Source organism: Xiphophorus hellerii, chromosome 1 (genome assembly GCF_003331165.1).
Source record: "Xiphophorus hellerii strain 12219 chromosome 1, Xiphophorus_hellerii-4.1, whole genome shotgun sequence".
NCBI lineage: Eukaryota > Metazoa > Chordata > Actinopteri > Cyprinodontiformes > Poeciliidae > Xiphophorus > Xiphophorus hellerii.
Genome location: NC_045672.1, coordinates 26232801 through 26250449, shown reverse-complemented (window position 1 = coordinate 26250449; position 17649 = coordinate 26232801). Strand labels below are relative to the sequence as shown.

Genomic DNA, 17649 nt, shown 5'->3' with positions numbered 1-17649 from the left:
GTGCTTTTAAAAACTAAATTATAAATGTAATTCTTAAAAACATGTGGTACAAAAAATAGGTTTCCATTTCTGAACAGCTATTTTGCATTTGTCTTAGCTCTGGTCGATGTAAGTATACCGCATACATCGACCTACTTTTACTCAAACATAAAACATTCAACTCAAATAATAAAATAATCAACCCCAAAAACTTCAAAACTCTTGTCTTATGAAAACGGAAAGGTGCAAAACCTTTTATGTTTTATATCTACAATGATACAAAATTGTACTTGGAGCAGATAACTTTAAAAAAAGGAAGCAAAGTTTGTTTTAAAATACTTTTTGCAGCAATATTTTTAATTGATATTAAGGAATTATTGACTTAAAACAAGCTCCAATATCTTGTCAGTTAGTTTAGTTTTATTTCAAATGTGTGAAGAAACTAGAAACTAGACAAAAACACCTTGATGCTTTTGCAGTGTAGAGAAACCCAATGAATGGGAGAGTTGACGATGTTTCCTCATATAAATCTGAAGAAAAACAGGACATTTTTTTCCTTTGTTTTCTTTATTAAAAATGAAAACAACAAATGTAAATAAAAAAATACGTTTCTAAGCTCAGCATACGTATAGAAAATGGGAAAACGTGGTGCAATTACTGCACAGGTGCTGAGGTTTTAATCCGTTAAAGCAGAAAAAGAACTCGGCACACTTAAAACCTGATCTGAAATATATATATATGCTTATATATAAATTTAATAAGGGTGTGTCCTGCAGCCAGGATGTTCATACATTCTAAGGAAAGGTACAGCTGTCGGACAAAGTACTGAACTCTGTCTCGTCCCAAAGGTAAACGAATGGTAGCAGCTCAACTAATCTCTTATTTGGACAAATCCGTCGATTCACAAACGCAACATGCTTTAAAAAAAAAACAACTAACAATCATACAGAAGAACACGGCCAGCTCAGGCTCACACCATGACACGATGAAAAATCACAGCAGTGCATCATTTTCATCCCTGTGCTGGTGTTTGATTCTTTTTTTTTGGTTAGTTTTAAAATCCCTGGTCCCACGCTCAACCTCAGAGACCTACACATACCTCTCTACAAACTAAAATATCACAGAAAAGTTAATTTAGCTCAGTAATTCAGTTCACAAAGTGATAAATATAAAGTATTTCATTTGATTAACTTTCATGACGAACTGGTAAAAACTAGTGATGCACGATATATCGACACAAACATCAGTATTGGCCAATTTTAACATATCTGTCTGTCCGATAAATAAAACCAGGCCGGTATCAACAACCAATATTTGCTTTCATCTTGTTGGCATTCATTTCTGTCAAAACGGTACAGAAATATTTATAATATCAGTAAATACTGTATATCAGCAAGATTAGTATCCGATGTAGATATCGTCCGAAATTTTTGCTTCTGTGCATCCCTTGTAACACCCCCAAAACTGCACAATCACTGAGACGACTCCTATCTTGCAAAGTCATTGGCACATGGTTAGGTTGGAAAGTTAGGTGGAAGGAAAAAGAGTGGTAGAAAAATGTGCACAAGCAAGTCTAAAGTCAGAGCAGAAATCTTTGAAGACTTTAGAGCCCAATGATAAATTCACACGACCAAAGCCTCAACACAGAATCTATGAAGTCAAGAAGAACTAAATCCTGATGTATTTTCTTTAAAACCTTGGCAGAGCCACAGGCTCATCTTACATCACATATGAGTTTGGCTTTTTGAACTGAATTACTGAGATGAACAAACGTCTTAATGATATTTTCATTTACGTAAAAGGACACCACACGTCCTTTTTTTTATTGCTGGCAAGTTGGGTGTGAGCTACTCTGACCTTTCGCTTGCTTTACAAGGCATGTCAGGTACCTTCAGGTGAGGTTTTTACATTAACTGTGAAACTACGGATAGTATGTAGAGCCATGTGTTGTGATCCATCTCAGGATAAAAATAAAATAAAATAAAAAAATAACACGATTCTGCCTGGAAACTGGAGACACGTCACCCAAAGAAAATGCATCTAGTACGTACTGTAAATGCTGCATTAATAGATAGTTCCCACAAGACCGGACGCAAGTTACCCCGGAATGCGCCATCTTGGTAGGCGACCGGTAAACAGAATTACCGATGCTTAAATTAGTCTTTTTGCGTGATCAGATCAAATACGTGTCGTATGATATGGATTGTTTTTCCTCTGGACATTAACCAGCCAACCAGCCACTGGTTCGACTTCCCATTTGGAAAAACCTTCAGTTTTACTTTTGGGAAGTAAAGCTTACATTTATGTTTGCAAGAGTTTTTGCAAACAATGTTTATGGGCGACGCCATGTTAAAGTACAGACTTCTTAACTTCTTAACCTTTTCCCAAGTAACTGGAACACAACATGAGTAGCAAAGTTTGCTCACCTTAACAGGATGTAATGAAAACTTCTTTACTGTTTTATCGCATTTGAATTTACACCCTTAAATGTAATAATATCCAAACATCGTTTACATCACCTACACATAATTAATAAAGTGTTAAAGCTGCCTCTGTACTATCAAGATGGTGGCAGAGCACCAGGCTGTAGGAAGTGTGACGTCATGTGGGAACTATCTATATTTTTAACCGAATAGATTCACAAATGTACAAATATTAGGGCCATACTAAGAAAAAAATAAAATTACAAGAGTAAAGTCATGTTACAATAATAAAGTCGTAATATTTTGAGAATAACGTCATGATATTGCAAAAATAAAGTTGTAATATTAAAAGAATAAAGTCATAATGTTACGACTTTATTCTCGTAATTTTATGACTTTAGTCTTAGCCATTTTTAAATTATTTTCTAAGAGTGGCCCTAATATCCCGTCGTACAAAGGAATACAAAAAGTATAACTAGTGTGCAGAGATCATTCAAAATCCACACTTTCATTCATAAACTCTGTGTGAACAAAGCTTCTCCCTTAGTGACTTGTTTTCAGTCCAGCTTGATCAAAATCATGATCTGTTACTAAACGTGTTTAGGATAAAAATGGAAAAACATTCAAAGGTGTCATTTTGGTAAATAAGAAAGAAGAAGCGTGTAAATTAGGCAGAGGTGCTCAATGCAAACCCCTTCGCTTTAGCAGACTGACGTCTGTTTTATGTTGCGTCTGCGTTTGGGTCGGCGCACGCACACACTCACAGCCCCCCCCCTCACACACACACACACGTACATACGTTTATTTAGGATGTGGCACCTGAAAAAGCGAGGCCCTGAGCGTTGGAGATGGTGTACACACAAAGAAGGTTTTGGGTAAAGGGAGGCAGCCGACCGTTTACAACATGATCACAGGCGAACCGCGTCAACGCAGGCTGACCGGCCAGCCGAGTCCACATCATGGAACAAAAGAAAAAAAGACGACAGGAAGGAGGAAGGACAGACATCAGTGGAAATAGACGCGATAGAAAACGTAAGCGCTGAGGGCCAGCGCCGTGCCCAGGCACACGTGGGCCGTCAGAGGGGACCAAGCCCCCGGCACAGGACAGGTTCCCTTCTCCTGCTCTGTTTCATCCGTCTCGTCCTCCGCCGCCGCCCCCTGCTGGGTTTTCCTCGGAGGGTCGGAGGTCAGGTCTTTGATTCCCACAGGCCCGTCCCGTCTGTCCGGAGGCGGCTCCGGGGCGGCTGGGTTTCTGTTCCGCAGCTCTGTGACTGCTGTAGACCTGGAAGACCAAACCAGAGGGACAGCAGAACAAAGGTTTAATTTCCCTTTTAGGCGATTATGATGGTAACTGTCCACTTCAGTTGTTATAAAAATCTAATATCACTTAAAAGATATTTGACTTGGTAATTTAATTTAACCTTCTGTCTCTTTAAAAACTCCTGCTCTTTCTGAAACTTTGCTTTCAGCACGCCATCACAACAATGCTCCTCCATGATGCCATTTACAGCCGTTCTTAGCTGAGCAGACTCATAATGCCAGCAGGTGTTACAGGTGTTTAACATACATTAAAGAATCAAAGCAAAACTCCATGTATGTTTTAGATGAGGGGGCAGCATTATGACATTCCCCTCCTTCCACAGTCACTTTCCCACTTGTGGTAAATCTCACGAGAAATCTCACGAGAAAGTTTGTAAACGGCTTCATGGAGAAACGTTGTGATGAAGGCGAAGTGCCAGAAAGAGCAGGAGCTTCTTAAAGAGACAGAGTCCCAATTTCAAAGTTAAGTTTGATGACTTGCAGCATTTTTTTAATAACAGCTGAAGGTGATGCAGTTACCTGATTCTGCTATAAAATGAAACGATTTGCCTAAAAAACACCGGCACTTTAAATAGTTTGGAAACAGCGTTCTAAGATTTCGTATGATATTAGGAAAACATGAGATAGTATTAGAGAAAGTCCTGACTAAATCTACAAATAATTACAACATGTTACTTCCTTACATAGAGGCTTAGTGCGGAGTCAATGATTTACTAAAAAAACTTGCTTTGTGCAGCGTCTGCTTCTCTACTAAAAACATATAAATGCTGCATTAAACATAACGTTGAGCTTGAGTCTAAATAATTATCCAACATTTATTGGGGTCCAGGCACTTCTTCATGATATGCAAAATATTGAGATCACAATAAATGTGCATTATATAAATCATATACAGTACATAGATATGTAGATATAGAAGTGGTCGCTGAAGACAGATAAATGATGCAGCATCGTTTCCTCTTAAACTTTACAGGAGGAGCAAAGAGTGTTTGATTTGTTTTCCACGCAGCTTCTCCATTTTGGTTTCATTTCTGTCTGATGAATAATGACGATGTAAAATCTTTTGTGTGTTTCTGAACACTTGTGGTTAAATTTAAATCAACTTTCGTATGATATTAGGAAAACATGCGTTAGCATTAGAGAAAGTCCTCACTAAATATACAAATAACTACATGTTACTTCCTTACATAGAAAGGAAGTAACATGTTGTAATTAAAACCTGATAAAGATCAAACCGTTTTTATTATCATGACCTGATATGTTAAACCTAATTTCATTATTTTTTATGTAAGTTACAAAGTGGCTCTGATGGGGAACAATAACACTTTACATGTTATTAGCTTTGTTTATTTCAAACATAGTCAGAATATCATAATATAAAATTTTGATAACTGTTTGAAAATGAAGTATAAACTTTTTTCATATGTCTTACTTTTTACATATTGCTCTTTATTTGAAGAAAAAGTATATATACAAACTTTTTATACAGAAATGTGATTGTTTCAACAGAAAGTTAATTTAATTCCGTTTTAATTTTTATTTTAGTTAAGTGTGGTTACTATGACTTACAGCTTAAAATTTTAGCTTCTTAGACACAAAAGACTAATTTAAAATGTCAGCAGAAAGTCACTAAGTATCACTGCAAACAAACAAAGCTGGCTTAAAACAAAGTGTATTGAAGGAAAGTTAAGTGGAAGGAAAACATCTGGTGGCAAAAAGCATCAAGTGGACTTTAAGAAAACATTTTTGTCAAAAACCCACAAAGACGACTATTCGTCACAGGAAGTGTCGTGATTCGTCGATGTCAGAATCACATTTAAAATCTTCGCCACTAGTTTCCTCATAGTATTCTTATCAAAACAACAAAGATAAACCAACTCAGGTGCAGCCGGCTCTCTAACCATCTATTGTCCTTAGTGCTGCTACTCTTTGTGTCAGAAATGACTTCATGAGTCTTGTCTATGTTTGCTGATTGGCCCACAAAGCCAGCCAATGGCGAACCAAATTTAATTAACATTTCCAAAAATATTCTGATTCAGTAGTTTTCAAAGTGAGGGTCGTGGCCCCCTGAATGGCCACCAGAAGGTCTTAAAGGGGCGTAAATAAAAAATTGACTGAATTGAAATTTTTGTAATCAAAATCTAGTTTATTGTTCCAATTAATATAAAATATATGCAAAAATAATTTGTTGAAATGTTACTTCCAGGTTCTTGTTTCTGATTGGTTGCTCTTTAAGCTAGCGTAGCTACTGTAAAATTTACAGAAAAAGACTGAAGTATGTAATAATTATTGAATAATAAACAATCAATCAATTAATCGCACGATAAATTAAAACAAGCTCAATAATTTCCATTTGTATGATTTATTGTTTTTCTTGTTTCTACCAAAAACGACAATTTTGTTTACAGAGGCTTCATAATTCATTTTATTTGTTGTTTTGCTCATTTGTTTTGGATATTTAAAATATCTTCCAGTTCCGGTTTTAAATATTCATTAAAATTTAAAGTTTATTTACCTTTGAGAATGTGTTTTTGCATTGTGTTATGTCTTTAAAATGGCCTCAAAACAACAATATTATAATTTATCGCAATAACTTATGAGACAATTTAAAATTTGTTACCATGGCAGGCCTATTGAACAGTGAATAAAAAGTTTGTGAACCCCTGCACTAATTTCCAGAATTAAAGTAGATCTGAACCAAGCAGCAGAATGAGATTCTCAGATTACTCAGAGCTGCCATCTTTTTAAATCTTATCTATTCTGCATTTGGCCGCCTCGGTTCCTGCAAATCAGTCTGACTTGAGAAACAGGTAGACCGGGAAAAAACAGAAATAAAGAAAAACTAGTGTGATAGATGCATGCACCCATGATGGCATTAAAGAAAAACGGTCCTGAGGAAAGGAAAGAAGATGACTCTGGATGCCTTAGTTGGAATAAATCTGGATTGAGCGCCAGTTAAGAAATAAAATAAAGTAAGAAATAAAATAAGTCTGTTTGGGTATTGTCTAACTAATTTCTACAGACAAGAACAAACCCTTAATAATAATTTACTCAAACTTCACCAGATAATGGCGATTTAATGCAAAAAGAAAAACTCTGCGTCTCAATAAATAAGAATATTATTGATTATTATATCAGAAACTCAATTTCACAATGTAAAAAGTGAAACTGATGGTTCCTTACACACACAGAGTGACATATTTCTGTTCATTTCCATTTCAATGATAAACACAATGATGAGGAAGTGCAGACATGAAAGTTATCCAGCAGCTATTTACCTCCCGGCACGAGCCACAAAAGGTCATTTCCAAAGAAGCCTGTTGTTCACAAACCGCAGTGTCCAAGCATTTCCATGGAAAGTTCAGTGGAAGGAAGAAGTACCAAAGGAAGATGGCGTAGCAATTTTAAGCAGAGTTACGTCTAAAGAATAAGCTACAAAATTATTAAAAAGTTGATTAATTTTGGTAATTTAACCCCAAAATATATAGGTTCTCTACACACAGTGTTTTTGTTCATTTGGACAAATTTTGCTAAAATTTTATTACAGGAATGTTATATTATCTAGTGATAATATTATGGGCACAGAGACCCGCCACAAGCCAACAAGGCCATTTCCAAATAAAAACTTGCTGCTGTAAAAAACTGCTGTATCCAAGCATTTTTATAGAAAGTTAAGTGGAAGGAAAAAGTGCTACGACCATGTAAGGGCCTGAACAAAACATGAAAGTTGTCCCACAGACAACTACACAAGCTAGAAAAGATATATTCCAAATAAACTTGCTGCAGCCAAGAATTTCCATAGAAAGTTCAGTGGAAGGAAAAAGTTTGATTTAAAAAAAGTACCAAAGGAGGATGGCGTACTAATTTTAACCACAGCCACATCTAAAAATAAACCACAATATCATTAAAAAGGTGATTAATTTCAGTATTTCACCCAAAACTATATTAGATTCATAACTTACATGTAGACGATTTTGGCTTAAAGTCAATTATCGTTGAATTACAAGTTTCTTTTTTTCTAATTAAATTTAAAAATAACTCTGAAGATTTCCTAAGTTATTGAGATGCATGTGTAGATTTTTAGGCCCGTATTTCGGATGTTTACCTCAGTTGGGAAGTTTCCACACGGTGGAGGAAGTCTACGTCATCTGGGAAAAAACATGGCTGCACTCGGCCGTTGTAAGGGTCTCTGGGAGGAGGAAGAGGAGGCGGCGGGGTGAACTCTGGAGGATCATCTTCCTCATTTGACAGCTCTTTCCATGACTCCTTAGAAAAAAAAAACAGACATATTTATGTTGTTTTTATTAATTTAAGAAAACATCTTTAAAAAACTCAGAAGGGAAGAAGAACCTGCCTGGAGAGAAGTGTCTCCTTTGATGTACTTGGCACCTTCAATCACAGCGAGGTAGGAGAAGCGAAGCTGGTCTGGCGTTTGTATCAAACCCATTCGATAACGACGCATCTCCAGCAGCACTTCACGGATCCGCACCGAAGACGGGTCTTTACGGAGAGACATCTGTAAAAATAACAGAAATACACTGCTTTTACGTCTGTAAAAATAACATTTAAACGTCACTTTTATATCTGTAAAAATAACAAAAACGCCTTTTAAGATCTGTAAAAATAACATTTAAACACTGCTTTTACATCTGTACAAGATAACAGCTAAACAGTTTTCAGACTAACTGAAATAATAGCTAAATACCATTTTACGTCTGTAAAAATAACATTTAAACGTCACTTTTACATCTGTAAATGTAACAAAAACACCTTTTTAGATCTGTAAAAATAACATTTAAACACTGCTTTTACATCTGTAAAAATAACATTTAAACACTGCTTTTACATCTGTAAAAATAACATTTAAACACTGCTTTTACATCTGTAAAAATAACATTTAAACACTGCTTTTACATCTGTAAAAATAACAAAAACGCCTTTTAAGATCTGTAAAAATAACATTTAAACACTGCTTTTACATCTGTAAAAATAACATTTAAACACTGCTTTTACATCTGTAAAAATAACAAAAACGCCTTTTAAGATCTGTAAAAATAACATTTAAACACTGCTTTTACATCTGTACAAGATAACAGCTAAACAGTTTTCAGACTAACTGAAATAATAGCTAAATACCATTTTACGTCTGTAAAAATAACAGCAAAAACATTGTTCTTACATCTGTAAAAAATAACAGAAATATGCAGTTCTTACATCTGTAAAATTAACAGCAAAATGTTTTACATTTGTAAGAATAACAGCAAAACAGCCATCTTAAATTAGTAAAAAATAATAGCAAAATGCAATTTTTACATCTGTAAAAATAACAGAAATATGCCTAAATTACATTTGTAAAAAAAAATTTTTTTAAAAGCAGCAAAACAACATTTATATTTCTGTAAAAACAACAGGTAAAAGCAGTTTCTAGACTAAAACTTTGCCTTGTTCTATTGAAAGCATTAAATTACGACTCTGCTGATGAGTCTATACAAACCAAAAGGAGGCAGGTGTCCACGAGACAGAAGGTCCCGGAGCGTCCGATCCCAGCGCTGCAGTGGACCACCACCGGCCCGTGCTCCGCATTCAGACAGCCCGACTCGCGCACCTTGAAGAGGAAGTTGAGGAAGGAGGCTGGAGACTCTGGGACCCCAAAGTCAGGCCAGGTCGTGTAGTGAAAATGTAAAATTTCACGTGTCTCCTGAGTCTGCAGGGGCAGATCAGAGTGAAAACGTTCAGAAGAAATCCAGTGAATGAATGAAGGACTTTTTTTCTTTTTTTTTGCTATGCAAATTATTTCTCAGAACTGAAAATGGCAAAGAAAAGCTGCAGTTTCAGCAAATGAAACTGAGAAAACATGGATAAGAGAAGCGAAAAGATGACAATTTGTTTCATATGATGTTTCAGTTCTTCAGTGATCAGCTCACATACGACTTTATAGGAACGAACAACGGGGTTTCTGCAGGCTTAACCAACTCAAATTTAACACTTTTTAAGACTATTATGAATTAAATTTAAGGATGGGTGTTAGTGGCAGCGCCCCCCATTTTCTGGGAAGCTTCAGCCGGGCCAGCGGATCAAAAATGTGACATTTCTGCAGTCTATCTGAGGCTCCTAGCAGCAGCTTCCTGCTTAACCCCCAAAGAGCTGAGCTTTATTTTGAACAAAATCCACGTAGCATCGTATGGGTTAGCAACAGTTAGCAGCTATTTAGCAGCAGCCTCAACGACGACGAAGTATTAGAGACATAGTGAGAAAAAAAATCTAATAAAATAATGAAAATTAAGTCAAAATATTGTGAGAATAAAGTCAAAATATAAAAAACTGTAATTTTGTTCTAGTATTAATCTTCTATAACATTATTCTCATAATTTTATATAATTTTTTATTTTCTAAGACCCCGTCGTAACGTCTGTGGCGACTCAAACTACACAGAAAACTACACAGAATACACAAAATTTATTTTTTCTAAATTAATTTTCAATCTTTTATTTTAGAAACAGGAGTTTAAGACTTCCTGATTATGCACAGACACCCTCAGCAACAACAAAAGCCATCATCACGATGTAGATTAGCATCATTAGCAGCTGGCATGGAGCTTCTAGACTCATTCTGATAATCGTGAGGAACAACTCACAGACAGATTTTCCAGCTCCAGCTGTCGGACTGTGTAGTACGATTTGATGTCCTCTGAGACGAGAGTGACCTTGAAGTTGGTGTCTTCAAAGATGACATCTTTCTCCTCTCTTTGAGGCCAATATTGGGCACATTTGATCTGAACCCAAAGGAGAATGCAGGTTATACACAAGAAACCTGAAGAAAAGGAAATGCAGAGAGACGGAGAGTTGATTTGAAAGCCTGCTGGTGCTTACAGAGCCTTTCTCTATGACCCGGTTCAGCATCACGACTCCGCGGGTCCTCTGCTCCCAAACCATCTCCCAGAAATGACCACATGTACTTGGAAGGGGTCCCTAAGAACAAACGACAGAAAAAACAACCATTTCACGACGTAAAATGGCAAATATGAAGGTCTTGTCTGATCATAAACCCTTTTGGATTTAGTGTTTTTACGAGAAGCCTTTATTTGCCTAATTTTATGCATTTGTTTTGTTATGAAAGCAGCCATTGTTTCTTTTGTGTGAAATTTTAATCAAACTTTTAGTTTCTGTTTAACACAAAAAGGAAAATGAACGAAAACACTGCTAACAAATCTACCGATCCGAATCAGTAACTAAACTAAGTCCTCGGTTTGGGGCGGGCATTTATTGTTTATCATGAAAAACTTCTTATCATGATAAGAATTTCGATGTATTATTGTCTCAATAAATTTCACTTAAATATATCAAGTGAACAAGTATTATTGAAAATTTTATTTTTACCATTTTCTCCACTGTTTGTTTCACAAAACTATCAAATATCAGTAAATTCAAAAATATGATTTAATGCAGTTAGTGTGTGCAGTTTAGTGATATAAATCACACTTCTTCAAGTGGCGTCCTGAAGAACGTTTTTAAATGGAAATGCTTTTTGAGAACAGTATTTGTGTTTGTGGCGCTAGGAATGCTATGCCATACAGTTACCAAAAAAAGCAATAAATAGCTTTTCTGCCAAAAACATTTTCATTATCACAATAATATTCTTAAATTCATTTGAGAAAAAGAAGACCAGTTGTGCCAATTACAACAAAGTTCTGCAATGAGCTGGGCACAGGCAGCGAGAGCAGCAAAAAAAATAAAAATAAAGTGGAGAGACGCCTGTAGAACTCAACTCCAAACTATTAGTAGAAAATCCGCCTATTTGTTGATTTTTCCATAAAGTATATCTAAATATTTGAAAGAAAATGCAGCTTGTGAAGCTAAAATACCTAGCATGCATCTTGACACACTATTGGCTGGCGTTTGCAAAGCAGCCAATCCATGAGCTCCATTTATGTTCCTTGGCGCTGATTGGCTGAACCTCCAACAGTGGCGATGAGGAAGAAAGTAGGTGTTAGCTTCTGTGCTAGTGCTAACACAGTTTCCAGTGCGGGTATTAATACATATTTGGTGTTTAAACTATTGAAATACGCATTTTTAGAGGGGACTCGAGTATTCACAGATATTAAATATTCGCGGGTTCGCAGGAGTTCACTGTATTAACCAAGAAAGTTGTTACATGATTTCCTGTAAAATTTTATAAATTACTTTAAATTGTCCAAGTCAGCTTCCATTCATTGTAAATGAGGCTGGTTCAAACACAATCTGATAGAAAAGAAAGCAAAAACTACGAATGTGGCAGCAAGAACCAACATAAAACCTGCAAGACCAAAAAAGTTAAATATTTTTATACATGTTTCAGGGTTTAAAAGTTACAAGCGCCCCATGAGAAAGGAAATGCCCACAACCTGTTCAGCTAAATTTGAAGATGGCTCTGATCTAATCCAGGATACAAATCAGGTCTAGATTAACCTAATATCTAAATAATCTGAGTCTCAGATTAACCTCGACTCCTAATAAGTGTTGTTGGTGACTCTGGTTTTACTCCTCGGTTAGTCGTGAAGTCGGATCTTTCACTTTTTTATGACTTCCAGAGCAAAAAGAAATGTCTGCAGCTTCCTGTCCATCTGTGTCATGTGACACTGTGTTCAGATATCCGCACAGCTCCGAGTTCGGTGCTGCAGTTCAGACAGTCGTTAAATTTTACAACCTTAACAGCAAACCGACGACTCTATGACGCGGGAAAACAAATTTCTTCCACACACAACTAACTGGAACTGAACTGAAACAGGTTACGAACCAAATCATCAACAAGCCAAATCAAAACAGGCAGCATGCTAATGTTAGCCTAGCTCAGGATCTGTAACCTTTATGACCTAAGAAGGCATTTTGTGAAATTAAAAAAAAGCTTGTTCAGAGCCACAAATGTCACAACTTTTTTTTTTAAAAAACAAAAAGCATCTTATACATTTAGAAAAGAAAAAAATTATTTTTAAGATTCAAAATAAAGACAAATAAAGCTTTGCAAAAGTAGATGGATATGTTTTTTTTCTCTGCGGTCTGGATAATGATGTAAAATTAAGCGTCCTCTCTGAGAAACATGGTGGTGGCAGCATCATGGTAGGAAAGTTTTCCAGCTCTAACCGAAGCACAATGTGGTCAGGGTACCTGAACAGAAATGCAAGCCACACTTTTTAGATTTTTATTTATAAATCATTTTTACCACCATGTTTCCTTCCTCTTCCATAATTATTTGTATTTGTTGTATTTTTACTTCCACAAAGTAAAGAATAGATTAGAATATTCTCAACATTCTTTGAACATAATACTGGAAAAGTTACAGTGTGTATTTTAAATGAAGTTCAATTTATTTTTATATAGAAGCACAACTAATATCATCTGAAAGAGCTTTACATGGCAAACAGATCTATATACAGAATTCAGGTGTTCTGTATATAGATCCTATATGAACATGAACACCATGCACACCAAGGAAATTATGTGTAAAACCATACTACTATTTGGGATTAAACGGTTAATTGTGATTAATCTGTCAACTAATTTAGTGATCGATTAATCACTAACTGGAGTACAGACTCAAAAAAATGCCTTTTGCTGTAAGAACAACACACTCAGAGCAGCAATTAAGCCAAAACTGTACAAAAATCTCTGTATTTTGCATGTAAGATTAAAAACAAAAGTTTGTAAATATGATTTACCAGAACTCCTAAAGTGGTCAAATTTAAACTTCACCTGGTTCAAATTCTGTTAAAAAACACAAATCTCCTATTAAGCACCATTTTCTACCCAATTATTAATCAGTAAATGCAAAAATTAACCAACTAATCTACTAAATGATCAGGTGTGCATTAAAGAGATGCTGCTATTGCATTTCAATGTCAAATTTATTTATATAGCACTTTTAAAAAGGTTTAAAACTGCACCAAAGTGCTGTACAAAAATTATAATAGAATAAGTTGATGGAAAGAGAAAGAAATAATACCAATATATATATATATATGATAAAATAATGAGAGTGATAATAAGTAAATAAAGTAAAAAAATAAAACATCACAACAGGAGAATTACAGTATCAGGCCTCAATTAAATGCCAAAGAATAAAAATTTGTTTTAAAAAGCGATTCAGGCAATAAAGTGTGAAATAAAGTTTAATTGTTTGTTTTGTTTCTTTATAATGCTTTTCTAATCTTGCATAAAAACACTCAAGTGGTAAAATGAAAGATCTGCACAGTGTAAATGTTTTTATCCAATTAAATCAATTCATTGTCCAAATAATCATTAGTTGCAGCCAATATGTCACATAATCCAATGTATTCTTACATTTTACTGAAAGGTTTGCTGGTAGCTTTTAAATTACTGTCAGGCTGTGCAACATTACAGATAAGTTTTATTATAATACAAAGAGATATTCTGAGTAAAGGCTACGCAGTGAATCTCCCTGGATGCTCACCTGAGTAAGAATGTATTTCCTCTGCGCTTCTTCTGCAGTTATTAGGCTGGCGTTAATGTAGTCGTTTGGACCCAGCTGCAGGCAGATTCTGCTGTGGTCAACTGCAGAACGGAGAGAGAAACAAACAAAAGCAACAAGAAACTTCATCTGGTTTTTGTTTTTCCAATTTTAAATCGATAACAACCCTCCCACACAGCGTTCTCCCCTGGCTGTGAGAAAAGGGCGTCGCTGGACGGACTAAAAACAGACGCCGTGAGAATCTCACCCTGAGAGGTACCAGCTTAGGGAACGTTTTGAGATAAAAACGTAAACAGAACTACTTAGTTTCGGGTTCCTCATTTTCACATCTCGTTAAATGCGAATATGAAAAACCGTAACTATTTGCAACGCCGACTGCTCAATTTTGCACGGCTCACTCAGTGTGAAGAAAAGAGGAAACCACCAAAGTTCAAATTTTAAACTCTGTTAGCTGCTTAGTTTATTAGATAATAATGTTGAACAATAATATATACCCTGTATGATTAGGAGGAAACATAACAGTAGTTTAATGGAGAAAAGATAATGAAGCAATAAAGTATAAGAAGTGGATTTTCCTGTTTCCTATTAAATGATTTGTGAAGTTTATTTAATTTCAACCAAGTTTTTAAAAACAAAACAAACAAAAAACAAGCAATCAGTATAACAAGAGAAAACATGAATACATAACCAAGAAAAAAATTATTAGCTTAGCACCACTTTTCTGTTTGAAAAAGAGTAGAAAGGAGTAAACACTAATTTAATGAAATATATTACTTACCGACTCTCATAACAAGACAAGAAAATCTACTAGCCTTTAATAATATAAATTATTCTAATACAATGTCAGAATAATTACCAACTCCTTGTTAATTTAACGCATTAGAAAACATAAACTTGGGTAAATTTTGTGTAAAATGATTTTTAAAATAGGATCAGGACTCTACCTTTAAATAATTATTACTCTGCCAGAGGAGAAACGGGAACAAGCAGCTGCAACGATGTTATTGGTCAAATGAAAACACGACGCGTCTCGGTTAGCATGGATATTTAAGTGTTTTTTTTTCTAAATCTGACCAGGTGAAGAAAGGTGTAGAGCAACTCACAGGGGCTGACGTCCCGGTAACGGTTCCGAGTCTTGTTTTCGGGAAATTTGGCAACCTTGCATGGTAATTCACAAGATTGTTGGCGAATGTCCTGTAGCAAAACAAACCAAAAAAGATGGTTTTACAAACAGCATTATATTATTTTTATACATCTTAGTGTGACTGCAATGTTTGAAAAATCTAAATTTATGCAGGTGTGCAAAGAAAGTCCTGTGCAGGGGGGAGGAGGTTCTTCCTTCCTAAATTTTGTACTTGTCAAGTTTTTTCATGTTGAAGAAGTTTATGTAAAACATAGAAACGTGTAGCTCATAAGTTTACTAAACACTCATCATGGGTATGAATATATAAAATTTAGTCCTTCTGATATTTATTTTAACCATTCTTTTAACAGGGTGAGATGATTTTAACCATTTAAAGTTCTGACACAGCCAGTTTATAAAGTCCCAATATACCCCAAAATATAAACCTCTAGTTATATAAATCTTTTACAAAGCAGAAATTTCCACAATATCACAGATTGGCCTAGTTCAAGGCCTGTTAATTATCATGATTGATTGCAGCTTGTAGCTTCTCAATACATCATAAGCTGAATTAATCAATACTGAAGGCTATGGGCTATCTAAAATATTAAAGGTAAGATAAGGTGAGGTAATTTTATTTATATAGCACATTTTCAGTAACAAGGCAATACATTGTGCTTAAACAAATGAATAGTCGTTTCTGAACTCTTACAGATTGAAACAACTGAACACAAGTCATTCAGATGTGACACCAATGATACAACAGAACCTCTACAACTGACCTCAACCAGGTCAAAAAGGTGTAAACTATGCATAGCTATCCGGAAAAATAATACGGTTTTTGTTTGTTTTTAAGCTACTTAAATTGTAAGATATATGATTATCTTACAAAACTGTTAGAATAAATAACTAAAAACCCCAAATTAATATAGCATCCACGGTTATTCACATGTAAAACGTGCATATGGCGAGAAAAAACAAGTCATTAGCTTTAGAGAAGGTTTCTGTTGATAGAATAAGATTATTAAATGAGATTAAACACTACAAATTAAAGCTCTGTGATGGGACGTACTTCAAAATACATACATACAGCAATAACAAAACATAATAATAATAAGATTGTCCCTAAAACATGAAATCTTCGCCCTCGGCTTAATGTTTCCCCACCACGATCAGCACAGTTCAAACCTCATATACGGAGTTCCAAGTCCCATTTTCGTCGATTTCCCAAAACTCGGCTTCCATCGCTGCCGCCCGTTCTTGTTCCCGAACCCGAAAGGTAAAACCGCGGTTTCCCGGTAACAAAGCCGTAGTAAACTGTAGTTAAGCAATTTCCTGCGTTAGCTCCCAACTGTCCGGCTGCTGGTAGCTAGCAGTAGGGCTGCATAGATCGCTGCCTCGGCCTGTTCTTTAGCGGAAACACGCCGCTAGCTCCTCCTACGCAGCGCAGCTGCCGTCCTTGGCTGGCTAGAAGAGAGCAGAGTGGGGTTTTAGAGGAATTAGCAAGCTGTTCTGTGATATCCGAAGTTGATTTACAAGTTCTCGTCATATTCGGAGTACAACTCCATTAGTAGGAGGATCCGTTTACCATTCTTACAACAATGGCACAGACTGACGTGTGAGGGCGCGCGGAGGCATCTTGCTTCTGGAAAGAAATGCGTTCGATTTGTGAGGGAGCGCGCACGCAGGTTTACGTTGAGTGGAAAGGTTACGTCGTCGTGTCCGCCATATTGGGAGTGGAAAGTTCGCTTTGAAGGCAGTATGTTTGAAACCCGATTTGGAGAATAAACTTTATGTGTTTATTTTTATATATAAAAAATATATATATATATATATAAACATTCATATGTTTAATAACATATATCACTACATATGCCACATTTATTAAACGTAACATATGTTTAATTTACACCAGTATTGGTAGTATTATAATATTACAATAGTAATATTGGTAATGTACTACAATTATTATATATTGGCAATATTGATAGTTTATAATAATATTACTATTTGTAGTATTATAATAATATTAATTGCCAGTATTGCTGGTATTATAATACTACCAATATTAATATTATTATACAACCAATTGGATGTATTATAATACTGTTATAATTTAAACATATATTATGTTTAATATATGGCTCCTGGACATTAAGTATTACAATACTACCAATATCGGTAACATTATTAGCAACAGTGGTAGTATTATATATTGGTAGTAATACTACCAATAGTACTATTGATGATATTGTAATACTACCAATATTTATAATAATATATTGGTAGTATTACTGATAGTACTTAAAATATATTTAGTTCTATAATTTTGTTGCAACAAAT

General features: G+C 35.3%; 1 protein-coding gene across 1 annotated transcript; it reads right to left on the bottom strand.

Annotated features, from left to right (window-relative positions):
- Positions 1–714: 714 nt before the first annotated feature.
- On the bottom strand, positions 715–16980 carry ptpn1 (protein tyrosine phosphatase non-receptor type 1). The gene is made up of 10 exons (XM_032552566.1): positions 16895–16980; positions 16495–16773; positions 15287–15377; positions 14166–14266; positions 10592–10690; positions 10357–10494; positions 9217–9426; positions 8077–8238; positions 7828–7988; positions 715–3684 (listed from the first exon to the last, which is right to left on the bottom strand). Exons 2-10 carry the CDS (start codon positions 16549–16551, stop codon positions 3408–3410), a joined length of 1296 nt encoding a protein of 431 aa, XP_032408457.1. The 5' UTR covers positions 16552–16773; positions 16895–16980; the 3' UTR covers positions 715–3407.
- Between the last annotated feature and the right edge of the window lie 669 nt (positions 16981–17649).